This window comes from Microtus oregoni, unplaced genomic scaffold (genome assembly GCF_018167655.1).
Source record: "Microtus oregoni isolate MIOR12 unplaced genomic scaffold, Mior012 000041F_ref0000270, whole genome shotgun sequence".
In the NCBI taxonomy this organism is placed as follows: Eukaryota; Metazoa; Chordata; class Mammalia; order Rodentia; family Cricetidae; genus Microtus; species Microtus oregoni.
The window spans coordinates 17,074,860-17,093,167 of record NW_024543208.1 but is presented as its reverse complement, the minus strand read 5'-3'; the positions used below and the strand labels follow the sequence as shown (position 1 = coordinate 17,093,167).

At 40.7% G+C, this 18,308-nt stretch overlaps 1 protein-coding gene across 3 annotated transcripts; it reads right to left on the bottom strand.

Annotated features, from left to right (window-relative positions):
- Positions 1-755: 755 nt before the first annotated feature.
- Positions 756-16,590, bottom strand: Zfp37 (ZFP37 zinc finger protein). Of its 3 annotated transcripts, none has more exons than XM_041632560.1 (4): positions 16,278-16,590; positions 12,357-12,468; positions 8,983-9,117; positions 756-4,692 (listed from the first exon to the last, which is right to left on the bottom strand). In XM_041632560.1, the coding sequence occupies exons 1-4, from the start codon at positions 16,308-16,310 to the stop codon at positions 3,143-3,145; spliced, it is 1,830 nt and encodes a 609-aa protein (XP_041488494.1). In that variant the 5' UTR covers positions 16,311-16,590; the 3' UTR covers positions 756-3,142. The 3 variants fall into 3 exon arrangements, with proteins under 3 accessions (XP_041488494.1, XP_041488495.1, XP_041488496.1); XM_041632561.1 differs by having other exon boundaries at positions 12,423-12,468; XM_041632562.1 differs by lacking the exon at positions 16,278-16,590 and adding an exon at positions 13,040-13,103.
- Between the last annotated feature and the right edge of the window lie 1,718 nt (positions 16,591-18,308).

The window sequence follows — 18,308 nt, the reverse complement described above, 5'->3', positions numbered from 1 at the left end:
GGACTAAAGTTTGTATATTTTTGGTTTAGGCTCTATTTTTTTCACTGCTCACATCATCCCCTCCCTCCCTCCCTCCCCCCCCCCCCCCCCCCCCCCCTCTCTCTCTGTGTGAAGATGTACTTGCCCATGCATAGGTTAGTGCAGGCCAGAGGGTAATGTCAACTGTCTTCCTCTTGCTCTCAACTTTCTGTTTTTGAGACAGGGTCTCTCACTGAACGTGGAGACAGCAGACAGTATGCCCCTGGATCCACTCACAGTCTCAACACGTGTTTATAGACAGTGCCAGCCTGTCTGGCCTTTATGTAGCTACTGGGGATCGAGACTCAGATCCTCATTTTATCCCAATGCCTCCTGAGACACCCCTCAGTCCTGACATCTAGTTCTTTTAGACAGTTTTTTTCATTCACCAATGATAAGTTTTACTACATATAATTTTAAGTACTAACATCTCCTTAACAGAGATAACTGTTCAGATATCCCTAAACTTCTGATTATCTTAAGTATGGCACTATTACAGGTTCTTCAAAAGGCATGAAAGGTAAACAGATCCATAACTGACAACTGTTTTACCCTAAAAGATGAAGCTCTTTCTAGCTCTGTGCACAGTGCCAGACTTCCATCTGGTGAGGAATTAACCGGTGCAAGTAGACCTCACACTGCACTTCTTCACCCAGGAGTGGAGCCCAATAACCATAAGGTAATCTTCCAACACAAACACGTACATGCGCACACACACACTTTGCTTTGTCTATATTTATACTTTATTGTTCTCGGAAATGAAGTCAGGAAGGCGGGAACAAGAATGAAGCCTGTGCAGAGAGCATCTGATCCCTTTTTGTTTAGGAATTATTATTATGCTAGACCATGATGCACATAAAACATTTACTGAGAACCGAATCAAACTAGAAAAGTTCTAGTGACTGGGCCATGGCTCTTTTGAGACAGGCGTTAGTGACTATGCTGTGAAAATATAAAAGGTAACACAAAACCAAATGTTTTCTTGGGGGAGAAAGGAGCAAGAGGGGGCCTGTATTTGGTAAGCTTGCTTCAAAGTTGTGATCTTCTTGAATCAGCTAAGATTGTGAGTGTGTGCGGAAACATCAGTTGAGAAAATGCCCATGAGAAAAGCTGTGCTGCTTTTCCTTGATTGACGGTGCATGAGACAGTGCCCAGTTCGCTGTGGTAGGTGCAGCCCTCGACTGTACAAAAGTACAGGCTGAGCAAGCTATGAGAAGCGTGCCAGCGAGCAGTACTCCTCCATGGCCTCTGCCTTCAGTTCCTGCCCTGGCTTCCATAGAGAACGGACTAGAAGCTGCAAGATGAAATAAATCCCTTTCTCAACAAGTTGCTTTTAGTCATGGTGTAAACATGTCACAGCAGTAAATACCAGCTAGTAAAGCATGAAATGGCAGACAGGTCTCTTGAACAAAGTCAAACTGACAGGCAGAACCTTCTGGAATGCATGCTTGACATTCTGAAACAGACTCTGAGAGAAGCAGAGTGAGTGATCCATCAACAATATCTGCTCAGTGGGCAAGAACAAGGTATGGAGACATTTGTTGCAATACAGCTGAAATCCTTGACTAAGACATTTGTTAATGAACACTCTGAATATGGAATAAAATGGAATGATGGTTCAAAATGCCACATTCGTTCATCTGTACCCAGAATTATTCTTCGGTTTAGCAGCAAACAAGGGAAGTAAAATACTGTTACAGTTGTGAATCGTTATGTTAACAAAACCTGTGTTCAAAAGGACAATCTTTGTGTGAATTCAATATCAAGGTTTAGTGGCATATACCACAAATTCACTGTTCATAAATGAGCATAGAAACCTTATGTTACTTTGTCAAACAACATTGTGGAATGGACTGAGCTGTATTTTTTAACTGTGTTAATTTGTGCATATAAAAGTATTTTAATATATATTTGAATATAACACATGTACACGATAAAAATGTCAGACCTCAATCCTGTACTTCTGTGTTCAATGGTAACCACTAAAGTTTCTTCTAGATTAAAAAAACAAGTCTATTCATATACAAATATATGAGTATAATTACATTTGTACACAAAGAGGCAGGAAAAGACAGGCAAACACACCCTCTTTGTCCACAGTGAGAATATACTGTATCCACTGTATGTGCTTAACAACATAACTTGAGCATCATTCTCTACTGGCATTTTCCAGCTTTTCCTTAACCTCTCATTAACAACATCTAGACAAAACCCCACAAAATTTTCTATTCAAGCCTTTAATCCCAGCACTTGGGAGGCAGAGACAAGCACATCTCTGTTAGTTTGAAGCCAGTTTGGTCTACATAGCAAGTTATAGGCTAGCTAGGACTACACAGTGAGATGCTACTTCAAAAAAAAACCTAGTAAGTTTTCTACTGATTCAGAGCCGACATAGACATTAGCAAAGAAAGCTAGATCATACCAGAAGGGATAACCACACTTTTATTTTACACAAGGCAGTAAGTATGCAAAAGCATAAACACAGATGAAACACTAATTGTGGTACTTCAGTACACAACAGCCTAATAGCTCATGAATTCTTGGCATATTTTACTGGTCATTTGTTACTAATATTTTCATAATTTTGTGTTTGTGGTCATATGTGTGAGTGCGTATGTGCAGGCCAAATGTCAAATGTATTTTCCTCAGGATAACTGTATCTTGTTTTAAAGCAGATTTCCTCCCTGTGACATATGGCTTGCAAATTTGGCTAGTCTGTCTGGTCAGGTAGTTTCAGGGACTCTCCGGTCTCAACTTTCCCAGTTCTGAGATTGCAAGCACAGGATCCTAAGGGTGGAATTCAGGTCCTCATACTTGCTCAGGAATAATTTTACTGATTAAGTTATCTCCCCAAATCTTATTCACATTTTTTAAGATTCATATTTTGCTCTAATATGGAGATAATTTATAATAAGTGTAAAAATACAGTATTTTCTGTATAGGTTTAGGATCAAGTTTAAATTTTATTATTAATCCATTGCTATTATGTAAAGATCCATATTCAAATTCTCTCATGTATAGCAAGGAATAATGTCCTTAAAAAAGATTTTCTAACCTACATCAAGTTGAGACCATCTTTTAACATTGAACGAGACCAAACTAGTCAGTCGTCAGATTTCCTAAACTAATTTTCCTCATTAGATTGCTCTTCTGAGTGACTTTTCATATGTTTGGTAAGAGAAGCGTTCTGTTTAAAGGCTTTCCCACACTCATCACATTCATAGGGTTTCTCTCCCGTGTGGGATCGCTGATGTATAACAAGCTGGGATTTTGCACTGAATGCTTTCCCACACTCATAGCATTCAAAGGGCTTCTCACCTGTGTGAGTTCTCTGGTGCACGATGAGATGTGACTTTTGACTAAAGGCTTTTCCGCACTCGGGACATCCATAGGGTTTCTCACCAGTGTGAACTCTCTGGTGTTGAGTAAGGCCTTCAATTTGCTTAAAGGCTTTACCACACTGATTACATTCAAAGGGGCAATCGCCTGTATGAGTTCGCAGATGGTAAGTAAGGGATGAACTATGTCCAAAGGCCTTCCCACACTCGTCACATTTATAAGGTTTCTCCTTTGTATGAGTTCTCTGATGTATAACCAGGTGGGACTTTTTGCTAAAAGCTTTCCCACACTCCTTACATTCAAATGGTCTCTCGCCAGTATGGATTCGCATGTGTTTAGTCAGGGATGAGCTATACTTAAAAGCTTTGCCACATTCATTACATTCATATGGTATTTCACCTGTGTGTGTTCTCACATGCTCAGTAAGAGATGAATTATATCTAAAGGATTTGCCACATTCCTTACACTCATAAGGCTTCTCACCTGTGTGCGACCTTACATGCTGCATAAGGTTGGAGCTGTGTCTAAAGGTTTTTCCGCATTGGTTACATTCGTAGGGCTTTTCTCCAGTATGAACTCTTAGATGGTCAGTGAGGGCATGTTTATGACCATGAGCTTTGCCACACTGAACACATTCATACGGTTTTTCTCCAGTGTGAGTTCTCTGATGTACAACCAGGTGGGACTTCTGGCTAAAAGCTATCCCACACTCATTACATTCATATGGTTTCTCCCCGGTATGAGTTCTTTGATGGTCAATGAGTCCTTGTTTATGGCTGAGGACCTTCCCACAGTGATTGCATTTATAAGGCTTCCCAGAAGCTGGAGCTTTCTCAGACTTGGTAGGTGAACTATGGCTAGATGATTTCTGTCTCTCTCCAGTCTGGATCTTGTCTTCTTTACTGTGAGACGAGCTATGATGGCACACTTTCTCACATCTCTTGCCAGTGTGATTTCTGTCACCTTTACCAGGTGACTTTTTGTTGAGGATTTTCTCACATTTCTCTCTGGCTGGAATTTTATCTTTTGTTGTATCAGCTATGGTGTGGCTGAATGATTTCGTGTGTTCTTTAGCTGTATCCGGTTTCTTTTTTGTGGTGTTTTTAATCTGATCTGGTAAATCTAAATTCTGCTTTAAGCTCTTTCCATGTGAATCAGATTTCGGAAGCTTTTTTTTTGAAGGAACATGTTTTGTACTGACTTTTTTTTTCTCCAACAAAGCACATGCGCTGCTTTTCTTACTAGTTGAATTTTTCTTCTTGAGTGTAGCTTCCTCAGTGAGCTTGCCTCGAGATTTCTGCTTTTCCTCTATGTGATCATCATCTTGTTGGACTTCTAAAAGAGAATTTAATAAGACATTCTTGTAAGGTTTTACGCTCCCACTGAAGTTCTTTATAAGATTCATAAAGAGATGCCCTGGTTGGGGTTAGATACTTGTTCCAGCCTAATGTGCCCATGTGAAATAACTCATTTAGGATGACTGTCTTTATTCGCCTGAGGGGAGAGAGCTGTAGGAATGTCAGGGGAAAGAAAACTAAGAGTAGACGTTAGGGAAAGCTTTGGCTGCTTAGAAAGAGAATCTTGAAGATTGGGGTGGAAGGCGAATAGACATAAGGAGATCTGAACAAGGAATGCATCAAGTTAAAAGACTTCGTGATTATGCCAAGTAAGGTGGCATGTGCCTGTTGATCCCAGTACTTGGGAGATTGAAACAGAAGGGTTTTCATAAGTTTGGGATCAGCCTGGGCTACATAGCAAGACATTACCAGTCTCTCCCTTGTGATTAAGATGACATGATCCAAGTACTGTGAAAGGCACGATTCTCCTATGTAATAAAGAGCTTTCAACACAAAGAATGAAGCATACACACACAGAAAGAAGTAGAAATGTAGGACTATTTGTCCTCAAGAATACAGTGTGTATAATTTCAATTCCTGTGACCTCCAAGTTGCCAATTCTTGCTCCTGGTGGAGTCTGGCTAAAGTCTCTGCCTTTAAGTTATGAGAGATATACCCAAGTCTCTTCAATAAATCCCTCTATTTACTAAGGCCAGCTAAAATAAACTAAAATAGAGAATATGTCTGCCAAGGAGACCCAAGGAACTAATAGATGACCGAGACACTAAGCAGGAGAGGATGTCCACTGCTCCCATCCTTGAGCAATGGAGCAAGGACATCTTACTAAACAAAAGCTCCATAGTTCCTCTCAGTTCCCTGATGCCTTTATAAGGCCATGAGATTCCTAGTAATTAGCTTGGGAAATACTTTATGCCATTTGGGTTTACAGTGCACACCCACCTGTTTTTCAAGTTTACTTTCAAGTACATCCCTCTAGTTCCTGTCATTCTAACTGCCAAATCATCAGATATATTAAGTGTATGTATATAGGTCTCAGTACTTGCTCACATCTTCCTCCTGCATATTTCACAATTACATTTACAGAAATCTTAAAACATTGTTCCTCTTCCCTAAGACTACTTGCCTTCTGCACAAGGCTTCCCCACACACTGATTCTCTACATAGAAATGGAGTAGGGAAACCATCAGAAATAAGAATTTTAAACATTTAAAGAGAAAAACATGTAAGAGTGATAAAGGGATTTTACATGGAGAAAATATGGTATCTGGAACAAAGGCTGAAATTCTCATTTTTATGGAGGGCATTTAAGAGATTTGTTTTCTGGTGGGGTATGTGACACACATCTTAAATCCCATCACTCATGAGACAGAGGCAGTGGATCTCTGTGAGTTCCAGGCCAGCAGGGCTACATAATAGAGACCCATCTGAAGAGACAGAGAGGCAGACAGAGACGGAGGCAGAGGCAGGTTTGGAAGGAGTCAGATGTAGTAGGGAGCCCAGAGAAGTTGTATGATGGCTGTTTTTCATCCAGGGACGCTTAAGAGGTTCAGCATCCTGGGATAAGAAGATAAACAGAATCTTCCAGGCACCATGCCAAGCCAAGTCTTCTGATACCCAGTGATGATGGGGAAGACAGGGACAAACTTCCTTCTTGAAAGAAAGTGATCAAGACTTACACCTATCCACTTGACATGTAACATTAAAACAAACTGCCTGTGTGTATACATGTTCACTTGTATATGTGTACACAGATATGTATGCCCATGCGTGTGGAAGCCAGTTTGATATCATGCAATTCCTGGATTATTTTCTTCACTTTATTTATTTATTTATTTATTTATTTATTTGCAGCAAGGTCTCTCACTGAACTCAGTTCACCAATTGGCTAGACATGCTGACCAGCGAATCCCACCTCCTTGGTGCTGGATTACAGGTGTGCACTGCCAGGAGCAGCTTTTTACATGAACTCCAGTGTTTCTGCTTGTGTGGCTCACACTTCACAAATGGAGCCATCTCTCCAGGCCCAAAGCACACTCTTACAGTGCTGTATTGAGTGACCACACTGATATCCACTCCCCCAAAAGAAAGAAAGCACGAAAAGAAAAAATTCATATGAAGAGAATGCAAGTTAGAGTTGTGGTATGTAATAAGATCAAACCTGGACAGATTTCAGTATGATAGAATAATTCATTAAGGCTGAGAACAGTTTCTTTTCCTTCCTTCCCTCCCTCCCTCCTTCCTTCCCTTTCTTTCTCTCCTTCTTTCTCCTTCCCTTCCCTTCTTTCTTCCTTATTCCTTCCTTCTTTTCTTTTCTCTTTCCTTTTTATTTTGGTTTTTCAAGACAAGGTTTCTCTGTGTAGCCCTGGGTGACCTGGACCTCACTTTACAGACGGCCTTATTCTCATATAGATCTGCCTGCCTCTGCTCCTAAGTACTGAAATTAAAGGTATGCACTGGCCGGGCGGTGGTGGCGCACGCCTTTAATCCCAGCACTCGGGAGGCAGAGGCAGGCGGATCTCTGTGAGTTCGAGACCAGCCTGGTCTACAAGAGCTAGTTCCAGGACAGGCTCCAAAACCACAGAGAAACCCTGTCTCGAAAAACCAAAAAAAAAAAAAAAAAAAAAAAAAAAAAGGTATGCACTACTACCACCTGGGAAAATCATTCTCTTAATTTGAGAAAGCAACAGAACATTAATTTTAAGAGAAATCAAATGTAACTTCAGAAACTTAGGCATAGAGCTCACTATACCAGAAATATGTAATGTTTATCGGTAACATATAAGATGATTTAAAAACTAGACTCATTGAATCCTCCTGAGAACTGAACTCAGGGATAAGATAAGCCTAATTTGTGTAATGATAGTGACAAGTAAGAGAAAACAAATGGGACCTGATAAGAGGATCATGAAACAAAAGGTTAAAATTAGAGGACAAAAACAGGGAAGGTGAAAGGAGCCTCTAACTAATGCGGATGAAACTCCATATCTGACTCCTAAGGAAAGACTTCCCCACAAGCAGTTTCAATAAGAAGGTATGACAGAGGCCTTAGAAGATGCCAACGTAGAAAATGAGCTTGTATTTACATAATGGGTGCCTGTTGGAAAGTGGGTAACAGAGGAACAGAACATAAAGAGGCAGAACCGGAAGGAACCATCGGCAAAGACAGGGAAGCTGGGACCTGAAGGAACCATCGGCGAAGACAGGGAAGCTGGTGAGTAAACTTGCTCATTAAAGAAAGGGCAATAATTTAAGGTTAATCAAAGTTATTAACATGTGCATTAGAGGGTAAGCAGGTTGGCTATATTAATCATATTAACTACTTTCCTATTGCTATCACAGATAAGAGTATGTCATGGCAGGGAGATATGGAAGCAAGGGACAGGCATGGAGCAGGAAACAGTTCACACCTCCTAAGCCTCCCCAAACAGTGCCACCAACTGGGAACCAAGCATTCAAAAGCCCAAGACAATGGGGAACAACTCATTCAAGTCATCACAGGGATTAGGGACAAATGGACGTGATGATGTCTTATGGAACACGGGTAGAGGAAGCTCTGTAGTGAAAGGAAGGAAAAAAAACCATTAGGAGCAGGGGCATCATTCCGAGATGCAGAAGAACCTAAGAATGTCCAAATTCATCAGGAGAAAATGTCATACATTAGGGAATTGGTACGTGGGTAGAGGGCAGAAGAGGACTCTTTTCTAAATATGGTAAACAGGAATGAGGTTGAGAGCCCAGGTGGAGTCTTCTGACAGCTAAGCAATGGGCACATGGACAGGGCTAGGAGCTAAGTGAAGGGAATCAGCCAGAAAGTGACGGTCCTGTCCCTGGCCTTCCCAGTGGCATGCCTCCCCCACTGAACCACGGGGCTTGCTCTGACCATTCTACCTGAAATGGATAGCTACCACATCCACGCAGTGGGTTTAGGAATTAAGTGGTTCTACTCACCCATTTTTTTCTTCTCCAAAAAAACAAGAGTTTGTCATGAGCCTCTCATGTGGACAAGTTCACAGAAATAGGAGATATTAGAATCTCCAAGTAAAAAATATTTGTAATTTGAATTCTTTTTCTCCTATTTCCTGCTTAAGAGAAGAAAATCTGGGACTTTTAAGAAAAAAGTTTTTTTTTTCAAATTGGGGTTTTAATCTAGGTCCTTGCACAGTGAAGAAGCACTCTCTATGTTGAGCCGTCTCCCCAGCCCTAATAAAAATTTACAAGTTATTCTTTGAAGAATTCCAAACTTAGCACCAAGAAACTAAAAACTTACTTTCATTGGCTCCTGATTTCTTGGGTTGTGCTATTTTGCTCACACTATGTGGGCTGGTTGTTTTCGCCTCTCCCAGTGATGGCTCTTCTTCTTTTTCCAACTTAGAGATCATGCCTTGTTTGGGATCTTGATTTTCTGCTCATAAGAAAAGGTAGAAACTGAGTGTAGGACCAACCATCTCATTTCAGAAATCAAGCCCTGGTGCTTGTACTTTAGGACCTTTCAAGACTAATAAACATATATGACTTCTAATGTTTCACAATAGGGATATCTGTGTGCTTCAACTGAGTATAGGTCTTCCCTTTTGAAGGCAATGTCACCAAGTGTTCTTCCTAGTACCAAAAAGGGATTGAAACTCCTTGACTCACCACCACTATCACCTGGTGTGGGATTCCCTTCTGTATGCTGTGATTATGTTTTATTGCCATTGATTAATAAAGAAGCTGCTTTATTTAAGGCCAAAGGCTTAACAGAGTAAAGCCAGGTGGAAAATTCAGAGATGGGGAGAGAGAGAGAGAGAGAGAGAGAGAGAGAGAGAGAGAGAGAGAGAGAGCAGAATCAAGGAGAGGCCATGTTGCTACCAAAGGAGACAGACATCCCAGAACCTTACCAGTAAACCATGAGCCTGGTGGTAAAATAATAGGAATGGGCTAATTTAAGATGTAAGAATTAGTTAATAAGAAGCCTGAGCGAACAGACCAATCAGTATTTTAATTAATATAATTTCTGTGTGGTTATTTCCGGTCTGGGCAGCTAGGAATGAATGAGCAGTCTCCACCTACAACATAATAACCAACATGGGGCTGACTACATCCACATAAAACCTGAGAGATCTTAGGAAGAAATTCTAGACACAAAAAAAAGCAGAGTTAAGCACAGCTTTTTTGGTAGCAGCATTTTCTCGGGTGGACTCTGTTTGCTAGAAGCAAGCAGAGGCATGATTCTTTTAAGAGAAGGCTTCCTGAGTCATCAGTAGCAACAAAACCTGCACGGCTCTTTAAGAAGGCTTCCTGGATTGTGCTAGTTGCAGTAACAACTCTGACTCTCTCAGGAGGCTAAGAAACTTGACTGGGGTTTGTGGGCAGCAGGCTGCGAGTTACTTGGTGGCAGCATGGGCCAACAGCTTCCCAGAGTTGAGGTGGTGGTCACGGCTCCCACCTGGTGGTCCTAGAGTTGGCAGTAAAGGTACCTCCACCATATTGAAAGGTTGAGAAAGGCGAGCCAGCATCCAGGGCCACTACAACCAAGTTGCTCACCATTTTAAAAGCACTCCTGGTAAGAAAATGATTACAGCTATACAATAAAGACAGATTCAGACAGAAACAAACCTCTGAATGGGTCATAGTGTGTTTAAAATATGTTTAAAATAGGCTTGGGAGAGAAAAGAAAGAGAGTACAGACAGTTATAAGAAGAAATAATAGCTTTACAAAAAAAAGACTTTAAAGAGACAGTAAAAGTAATATAAAAGAGTACAGGTAGTCATAGATTAAAAGAGTAAAGAAAAACAAGGCATGTAAAGATGGAATATACACAGAGAGTCTAGATTATGCAAATTATTGTGTTTTCTTTGATTTTTTTTTTTTACTACAGAGAGATATTTGATTCTGGGGGCTGCCAAGCCAAACCAACATATATATCTTAAAGGTATTTTGACTTCAAAATTTGAGTCTAAGGATATGTTGCTTTGGAAAAGAGGTTCTGCTTTTGTTTCCACAGAGGATGAGAACCTGTGGATTCCTTCCAGACTAATGTGGTTTGATGGTCCAAGATTCCCCCCCCCCGAAGGGTCTCCATGAACCCCCAAAAATACTATGCCCAACAAAAAGCAGGAAGCAGTTTAGAGAGAACTACACTCAAATTCCCAAATATTGTTTATAAATGTTTGTTTTCATTTAAAAGGGAATATGACATGGAGATGAATATTTTGTATTGGTCTTGGTCTATTGATAAAAATTTTAGGTCAATTTTGTTATATTATTTGCTCTTGTTTAAGGTATTGTGTTTGTGCAGTTCATTTAAAAATGTAATGTATAGTTAAGAAATACAGATTAATAGATAGTAATTTATAATAGTCAAACTTGTAGTCATGTTAGTTAGGTTTTCTAGATGTAAAGAGATATATATATTTCAGCTGAATAAGTACCCTTCAAATCTTTCAAAGACATACAGAATATGGCATTTAAAATGTTTTAAGAACTTAAGACTTTTCTTGACAGTGAGACATGTCTGCTTCTGGCAGCACCAATTACTTCAGAGAGGTTGGTGGGCCTTGAAGAAACCCATTATGGAATTTGCCTTCAATGTGACAAGGCTAGCCATTTGGACAAGAAACTGCTCTTGCCTGGACTGCTTGATGGTATGCTGGACATGTAGGATCCATAGAAAAATAACTGCTAAAATTGTCTAAAGAAGGTGAGAACAGTCCTTCAGGGTTCCTGCTTCATGGAAGAGTCTGCCAGACGTTCTGCAGGACACAGAAGAAAGTCACAGATAAAATGCCAATATAGGCAGAACGACTTTGAAATTTCCTGCTTCATGAAAGAGTTTGCCAGATACTATGGGCCTGTGGGCTCAAGATGGATACTCCAGTATTACAGAAGAACTTTTGGTGACTGTCCAGACAGTGACACGTCTCTATAAATTCTAGAGTTTTGGAAGTTGCTTGTGATGCACCCCCTGTTTACTTAGGTAATAGTATAGTCTTTTGGAATCTTTGATAGAGTTGAAGAAAGATAGTTATAATTATAAAAGATAGATTAGAAATGAAACTTTAGACTCACGAAGATAGGATAGATGATAGAGCATTTTCCTTAATTTGCCAAATGTAAATGGACTAAAACTGTTTTGTTGTATGTAATCTTGATATATTAAAGTTAAAACTTTCCTTTTCAATTAAACAGAAAAGGGGAGGTGATGTGGGGTTCCCCTCTGTATGCTATGAATATGTTTTACTGCCATAAAGAAACCACTTTTGGCTAATGGCTTAACAGAGTAAAGCCAGGTGGAAAATCTGAACAGAGATGTAGAGAGAGAGAGAGAATAGGTAAAGTCATGTAGCTGCTGAAGGAGACTGATGCCCCAGAACCTTACTGGTAAACCACAAGCCTCACGGTAAAATACAAAATAATAGGAATGGGTTAATTTAAGATGTAAGAATTAGTTAATAAGAAGCCTGAGCTAATAGGTTAAGCAGTATTTCAATTAATATAGTTTCTTTGTGACTATTTCGGGTCTGGGAAGCTAGGAACAAATGAGTGGTTGTAGGCAGACTACAACCACTACCACTACCACCAACAATAATAAAACCCATCGAAGACTTGAGGCAGAAGGGATTGCAGTGAACACATTCCAAGTGATGGGGAATTGTCCTTACCCATTGAGATCTGAGGCAGAAGGAACTGCAGTGAACACATTCCAAGTGATGGGGAATTGTTCTTACCCATTGATAAGTTTCTCTGTGTAGGTTCCAGTTGCTTCCATTCTTTCTGAGTAAAAGCCATAAACACATCTATGAATGTTACTGATTTCTACTGTACTCCTATTCAGCCCATAATTTGTTAATTCTCCACGTTCAGGAGTGATCTGAACAACAGAATTTGGTTTTGCCTCAACTATCCACTATTGATCACTATGTACATTTAAAGATAATCCCTCACCCTCACAGACTAGCAATACTGATATGTCACTAATCTCGACCTCACAGGCTTCCTGTCTGCACTCTTAATAACCCCTGACACTAAGTGCCACTGCCCTCACAATCTCCTAACCACTTAATTAATTCTAGAATGACTGATGCCAACAACTCCATTACCAAACATCAGCAGATTCTCCCAGGCACTTGCTCAGTGGATTCCTCTATCATGGGGTTCCACAATATACACTGATCTCAATCTCCAATAAGTCCTGAAATGTCTACTCTGATTAATCTCCAATCACTAACACCAACAGAACTCTTTTACAGTGGCCATCGCTGAAACCCTGATCTTATCTCTCATTGACTGTCCACCCATCTCCCAAGGATCCTGATTCCTTACAGTGATAGCAAGAAGAGCCTACCTTTAATTTCTTATCCAGTTTCACTATCTCGAGTGTTTACAGAGTGTTTATGGCTCAGTGATTCAATAGGAAGATGACAAGATTCATCATGTAATTATAGTCACAGCCATGGTTGATTATAGCTAAAGGACACAAAGCAAATCATTAAGGGATGAATTCTGGATGAAAACACAGAATCCAAGAATCCAAGAGTCTTTTCCAAGTAGAGTCACAGAGAACACGCTTTTTTCCAGAAACGAGTTTTGGCAACACATATGAAATGTGTTATAAAGTCCCAAAGAGACTCAGTGCTTGAGGACTTTGAACACATATGAACACATATAAACACATATGAACACATGAACATTTGAACACATATGAACATTTGAATACATATGAAATATGTTGGAAAGTCCCAAAGAGACTCAGTGCTTGAGGACTTTGAACACATATGAACATATGAACATTTGAACACATATGAAATATGTTGGAAAGTCCCAAAGAGACTCAGTGCTTGAGGACTTTGAACACATATGAACACATATAAACACATATGAACATTTGAACACATATGAAACGTGTTGGAAAGTCCCAAAGAGACTCAGTGCTTGAGGACTTTGAACACATATGAACACATGAACATTTGAACACATATGAAACGTGTTGGAAAGTCCCAAAGAGACTCAGTGCTTGAGGACTTTGAACACATATGAACATATGAACAATTGAACACATATGAAATGTGTTAGAAAGTCCCAAAGAGACTCAGTGCTTGAGGACTTTGAACACATATGAACACATATGAACATTTGAACACATATGAAATATGTTGGAAAGTCCCAAAGAGACTCAGTGCTTGAGGACTTTGAACACATATGAACACATATAAACACATATGAACATTTGAACACATATGAAACGTGTTGGAAAGTCCCAAAGAGACTCGGTGCTTGAGGACTTTGAACACATGAACATATGAACATTTGAACACATATGAAATGTGTTAGAAAGTCCCAAAGAGACTCAGTGCTTGAGGACTTTGAACACATATGAACACATGAACATATGAACAATTGAACACATATGAAACGTGTTAGAAAGTCCCAAAGAGACTCAGTGCTTGAGGACTTTGAACACATATGAACACATATAAACACATATGAACATTTGAACACATATGAAACGTGTTGGAAAGTCCCAAAGAGACTCGGTGCTTGAGGACTTTGAACACATGAACATATGAACATTTGAACACATATGAAATGTGTTAGAAAGTCCCAAAGAGACTCAGTGCTTGAGGACTTTGAACACATATGAACACATGAACATATGAACAATTGAACACATATGAAACGTGTTAGAAAGTCCCAAAGAGACTCAGTGCTTGAGAACTTTGCTAGGGACTGGGTTATATTGGGACATCTGCTGACATATACAAAAATTCTACACACCAGTTCCTAGACCAAAAAATCTAGATCTCAATTCCATTGTCCATATTAATTCACCAATACATCCTATTGCCACACATCTAGATGTACTCTGAATGTTAATTCTTCCAGTGTAATTCCAAATTGTCACCATACTCTCTTGCCTTTGATTACTGCAATAAACTTCTGACCTTCTAACTATATAGCCTTGTAGTTTATCTTCCATAAAGCAGGCATGATGATCTTTTTGGTTCAAACCAAATCACTTTATGACTTAAATTCAGTGATTTCTCATTGAAATTAGAATAAAATCTAAATCCAACACTAGCCAATATGATCTTACATGATATAATACCTTCTAACACTGATTTCATGTTTTTCTACTTTTCTTGCATGTGTGTGTGCATGTGTGTGTTCCCACACATTAATGATCTTTCTTCTCCTTCTCTTTCTTCTTCTTCTACTACTACTACTTCCTTTTTCTTCTTCCTCCTCCTCCTTCGTATAACAAGAACCTAGTTTCTATCTTGAGGCCTGAGCAATTGGCATTCTTTCTTTTGAACATTCCTTGGATCCATGCATTAGCCACAACCTGTCATAATTTGTATTCAAATCAACTATTATTTCTTCTAAAGATTAACTTGCAAACATCACACTCCTCATCTACCATATTGTCCTCTCCTATTTTCTTCATCAAAGGCACTGTTGCCTGCTACTATTATATATAGTACCTATAAAAGACACTATTGCCTGGAAACTATCTTACATTCATATTTGCAATCTTGTGGTCTCTTTCCTGTTTCTAGAATTTCAGACATTAAAAGACAGGCTGGCTCTATGTGTTGCTACTTAAAACATTCTCTGGCTTAAAATAGGTGCACATCTTACAGTCTGTTCTACAGTTTTCCAATCATTGACACCCAAAGATTCCTCAGTCACTAACCTTCACATACATCCCCTCCATAGAGGTTCCCAACCGCCATTCTTCACAAAACAATAGATACCCTCCATTGAACTCCAGTCAGTGACCTCACAGAGCCTTGTCTTTAAGACCAGCAACCTCACAAGCTCTTGACCTCAGGATTCTAGTCATAAAATCATAAAGGACTTTTAATAATTATTAATAATTCCTACCAAGAACCCCGTCACTAACAATCTACCATCCCCATAACCACTTCAATATAAAACACCTCATATTACACCAACTCTCGTCCCATTAGCTTCCAGGATCCCACTACCCATCACGGCACACAGAACACCAACTCTGAAAGACACTGACTGCTGATCGGACTCCTGGAAATACCACCACCCCTGACCCCAAGGCCCCATCCTCTGGTGTTCACATATTCCGAAAAACCCAACACTGCCCCTCTGACAGTCCACAGCCTGTAATACCCAGCTGCTTATCACGACTGTTCCCATTCAGTCTAAATTCTAATCCTTATAGGAAGCCCTATAAGGGCGCATCTCAGGTACATCACAAAGCCCTCATTTCTGATCTTGCCAGCTTTCTAGACCCAGACTCAATCGCTGTCAGTGACAGTTACAGACGTTCCCTGCCCCCAAGCCTCACTGTCTAGGCGGATCCGTGAGAACGGTGATTCCTTAAAATTACAGCAGTCCTCGACTAAGGTCGCTAACACCACGGGTATCATAGCAGTATACCTTACACTCCATATGCCCATAATACCCTAATACGTAGATCTCTCAGAACACCGGCATTCCAAAAGACTATCTAATATCGACGTCACAAATCTCAAATCTTGTCTCCAGACTCCAGCCACCCTCCAATTACTGACCGCCAAACCGCCCCCAAATCCTACGGCCCTCACCGCATCGCTGTCCGCGGGCTCGGGGGCAGCCATCTCCCTCGGACGCCCGGCCTTGACGCGCTCCTCCGGCCCACCGCCCCAGGCTTTGTCAGGACCTGGTTGGAGTCAGAGGCCGACGTGGCGGCCACCCCGAGCGCCGCTTCAGAGGGTCCTGCAGCTTCGATGGCGGCGCCTTGCGGAGATGGTTTGTGGGCGCGGCCATCTTGGCATGGACTCTGCCGTACAGCGGAGGCTCAGGTGCCTCTGGGATTACTGTCCAGGCAGGCTGGCCTGCTGGGTCCCAGTGCGGAGGGAAGCTGCTGCGAGACGCGCGCCCCAGAATTGAAACCTCCGACGCGCAGGGAGGTTTCATGTCAGTTCTGTTACAGAACTTGGAATTGCTTTTCCAAAGGGTTTTCCAGTTGCTGTTGCCAGGGAAACAGGATGACGAATCCCGCAGAGAAACAAACAATAAAAGCTGGTCTAGACTAGTAACACTGATTTATCTCTGAGACATAGGATAAATTCTTTGGATTGCTGTAACAATGGAGAAAGAAAGAAGAAAAGGAGAAGCGTCAGTCAGTGAACACACCACTTCTGATTAGAGCCCAGCTTTAGTAGAGACATTTCACCAGAATCGCACGGCTGTTAAAATGACGTCTGAGTGCACTTAACATGTTCATTGCAGTCACTGAACAGTTTTTGTGGGGAATTTTCAATTTGTAAATATGTTCAAGCAAGGTCCTTAGCTCTGTTGGTACTGGGCAAAGAACTCTTACACTGCCTTTATTCCCCGGTTTAAATTTGTGGTGGGGCAGACGTGATGAGATTATTGCTCAACCATCTTTGTTTTTTGATTTGAAGGTGAAATGAGTGTGGTGACCCCGCCTGCAATCCCAGTACTTAGGAGGCAGAGGTACACAGTCTTTTCAAGACTAGCCGGGTCTGTAGCGTGAACTTGAAGTTAGCCTGGGCTACACTAAGCGCTTGTCTCTAAAGACCAAAATAGAGAGAATGAGCTGATATGTGGAGGCCAGACGATAATCTCTAGAGTCAAATTTCAGTGATATCCAGTGGTCTCACTTAGTTCTTCAAACCCACCCACCCTAGGCCTTGTTTACTAGGCCTATACTGCTCTATGCTGAGCTAAAATACAAAGCCTAAATTAAAATAAATAAATAAATCCATGATTTGCACCTTCACCTTAAAGGAGTAAAGGGATTGCCTGTCTGTCAACAGTAGTTTCATCTTCTTTTCTTGAGTCTCTTGGGTGGGGTGTTCACCAGAGAAGACTTCTTGGACATGAATTTAAGACACTAGAAAGTTCTACACCCCAGTATACTTCCTCTGCTCAGGTGCAGGCCAGACTGGGCAGAAAAACAGGCTAAGTGACCTGTAGGTGAACTTTCTCAATGGAACTGCCAGATCACAAAGCTTAGCTTATAGCTTAGGCTTGTCTTACCAGCTCTTATAATTTAAATTAATCCTTGTCTAATGAGCCTTTCTCTGTCCTGCCTGCCAGCATTCAAATAACCACATGGACACTTCTTAATAAAGTTCAGCCAATAGCTTAGGCTTAGTTTTAGCTCTTATAGATTAAATTAACCCATGTCTTTTAATTGATATTCTTTTATATGGCTCAGTTAACTTTACTTTGTAATGCCCATGCTGCTTGTCCTGCATCTGGCTGATGACTTCACCCTTCTTCCCAGCACTTTCTGTGCCTGGAAATCCTACCTAGCTATTGGGCATTCAGCTTTTTATTAAACCAATCAGAGTGACATTTTCACAGTGTACAAAAAGATTATTCCACATCACCCATAATTTTAATCTGTTTTTGTTTTGTTCTTATGTGGCTTGGTTACCTTTACTCAGCACTGCCCATCCTACTTCCTCTCCATCTAGCTGATGGTGCCACCATTCTTCTTCCCAGAGCTTCTCTGTCCAGAAGTCCCTGCTATTCCTCCTGCCCAGCTATTGACCATTTAGCTTTTTATTAAATCAATCACAGTGACACATCTTCACACAGTATAAAGGAATGGCCCCACTCCC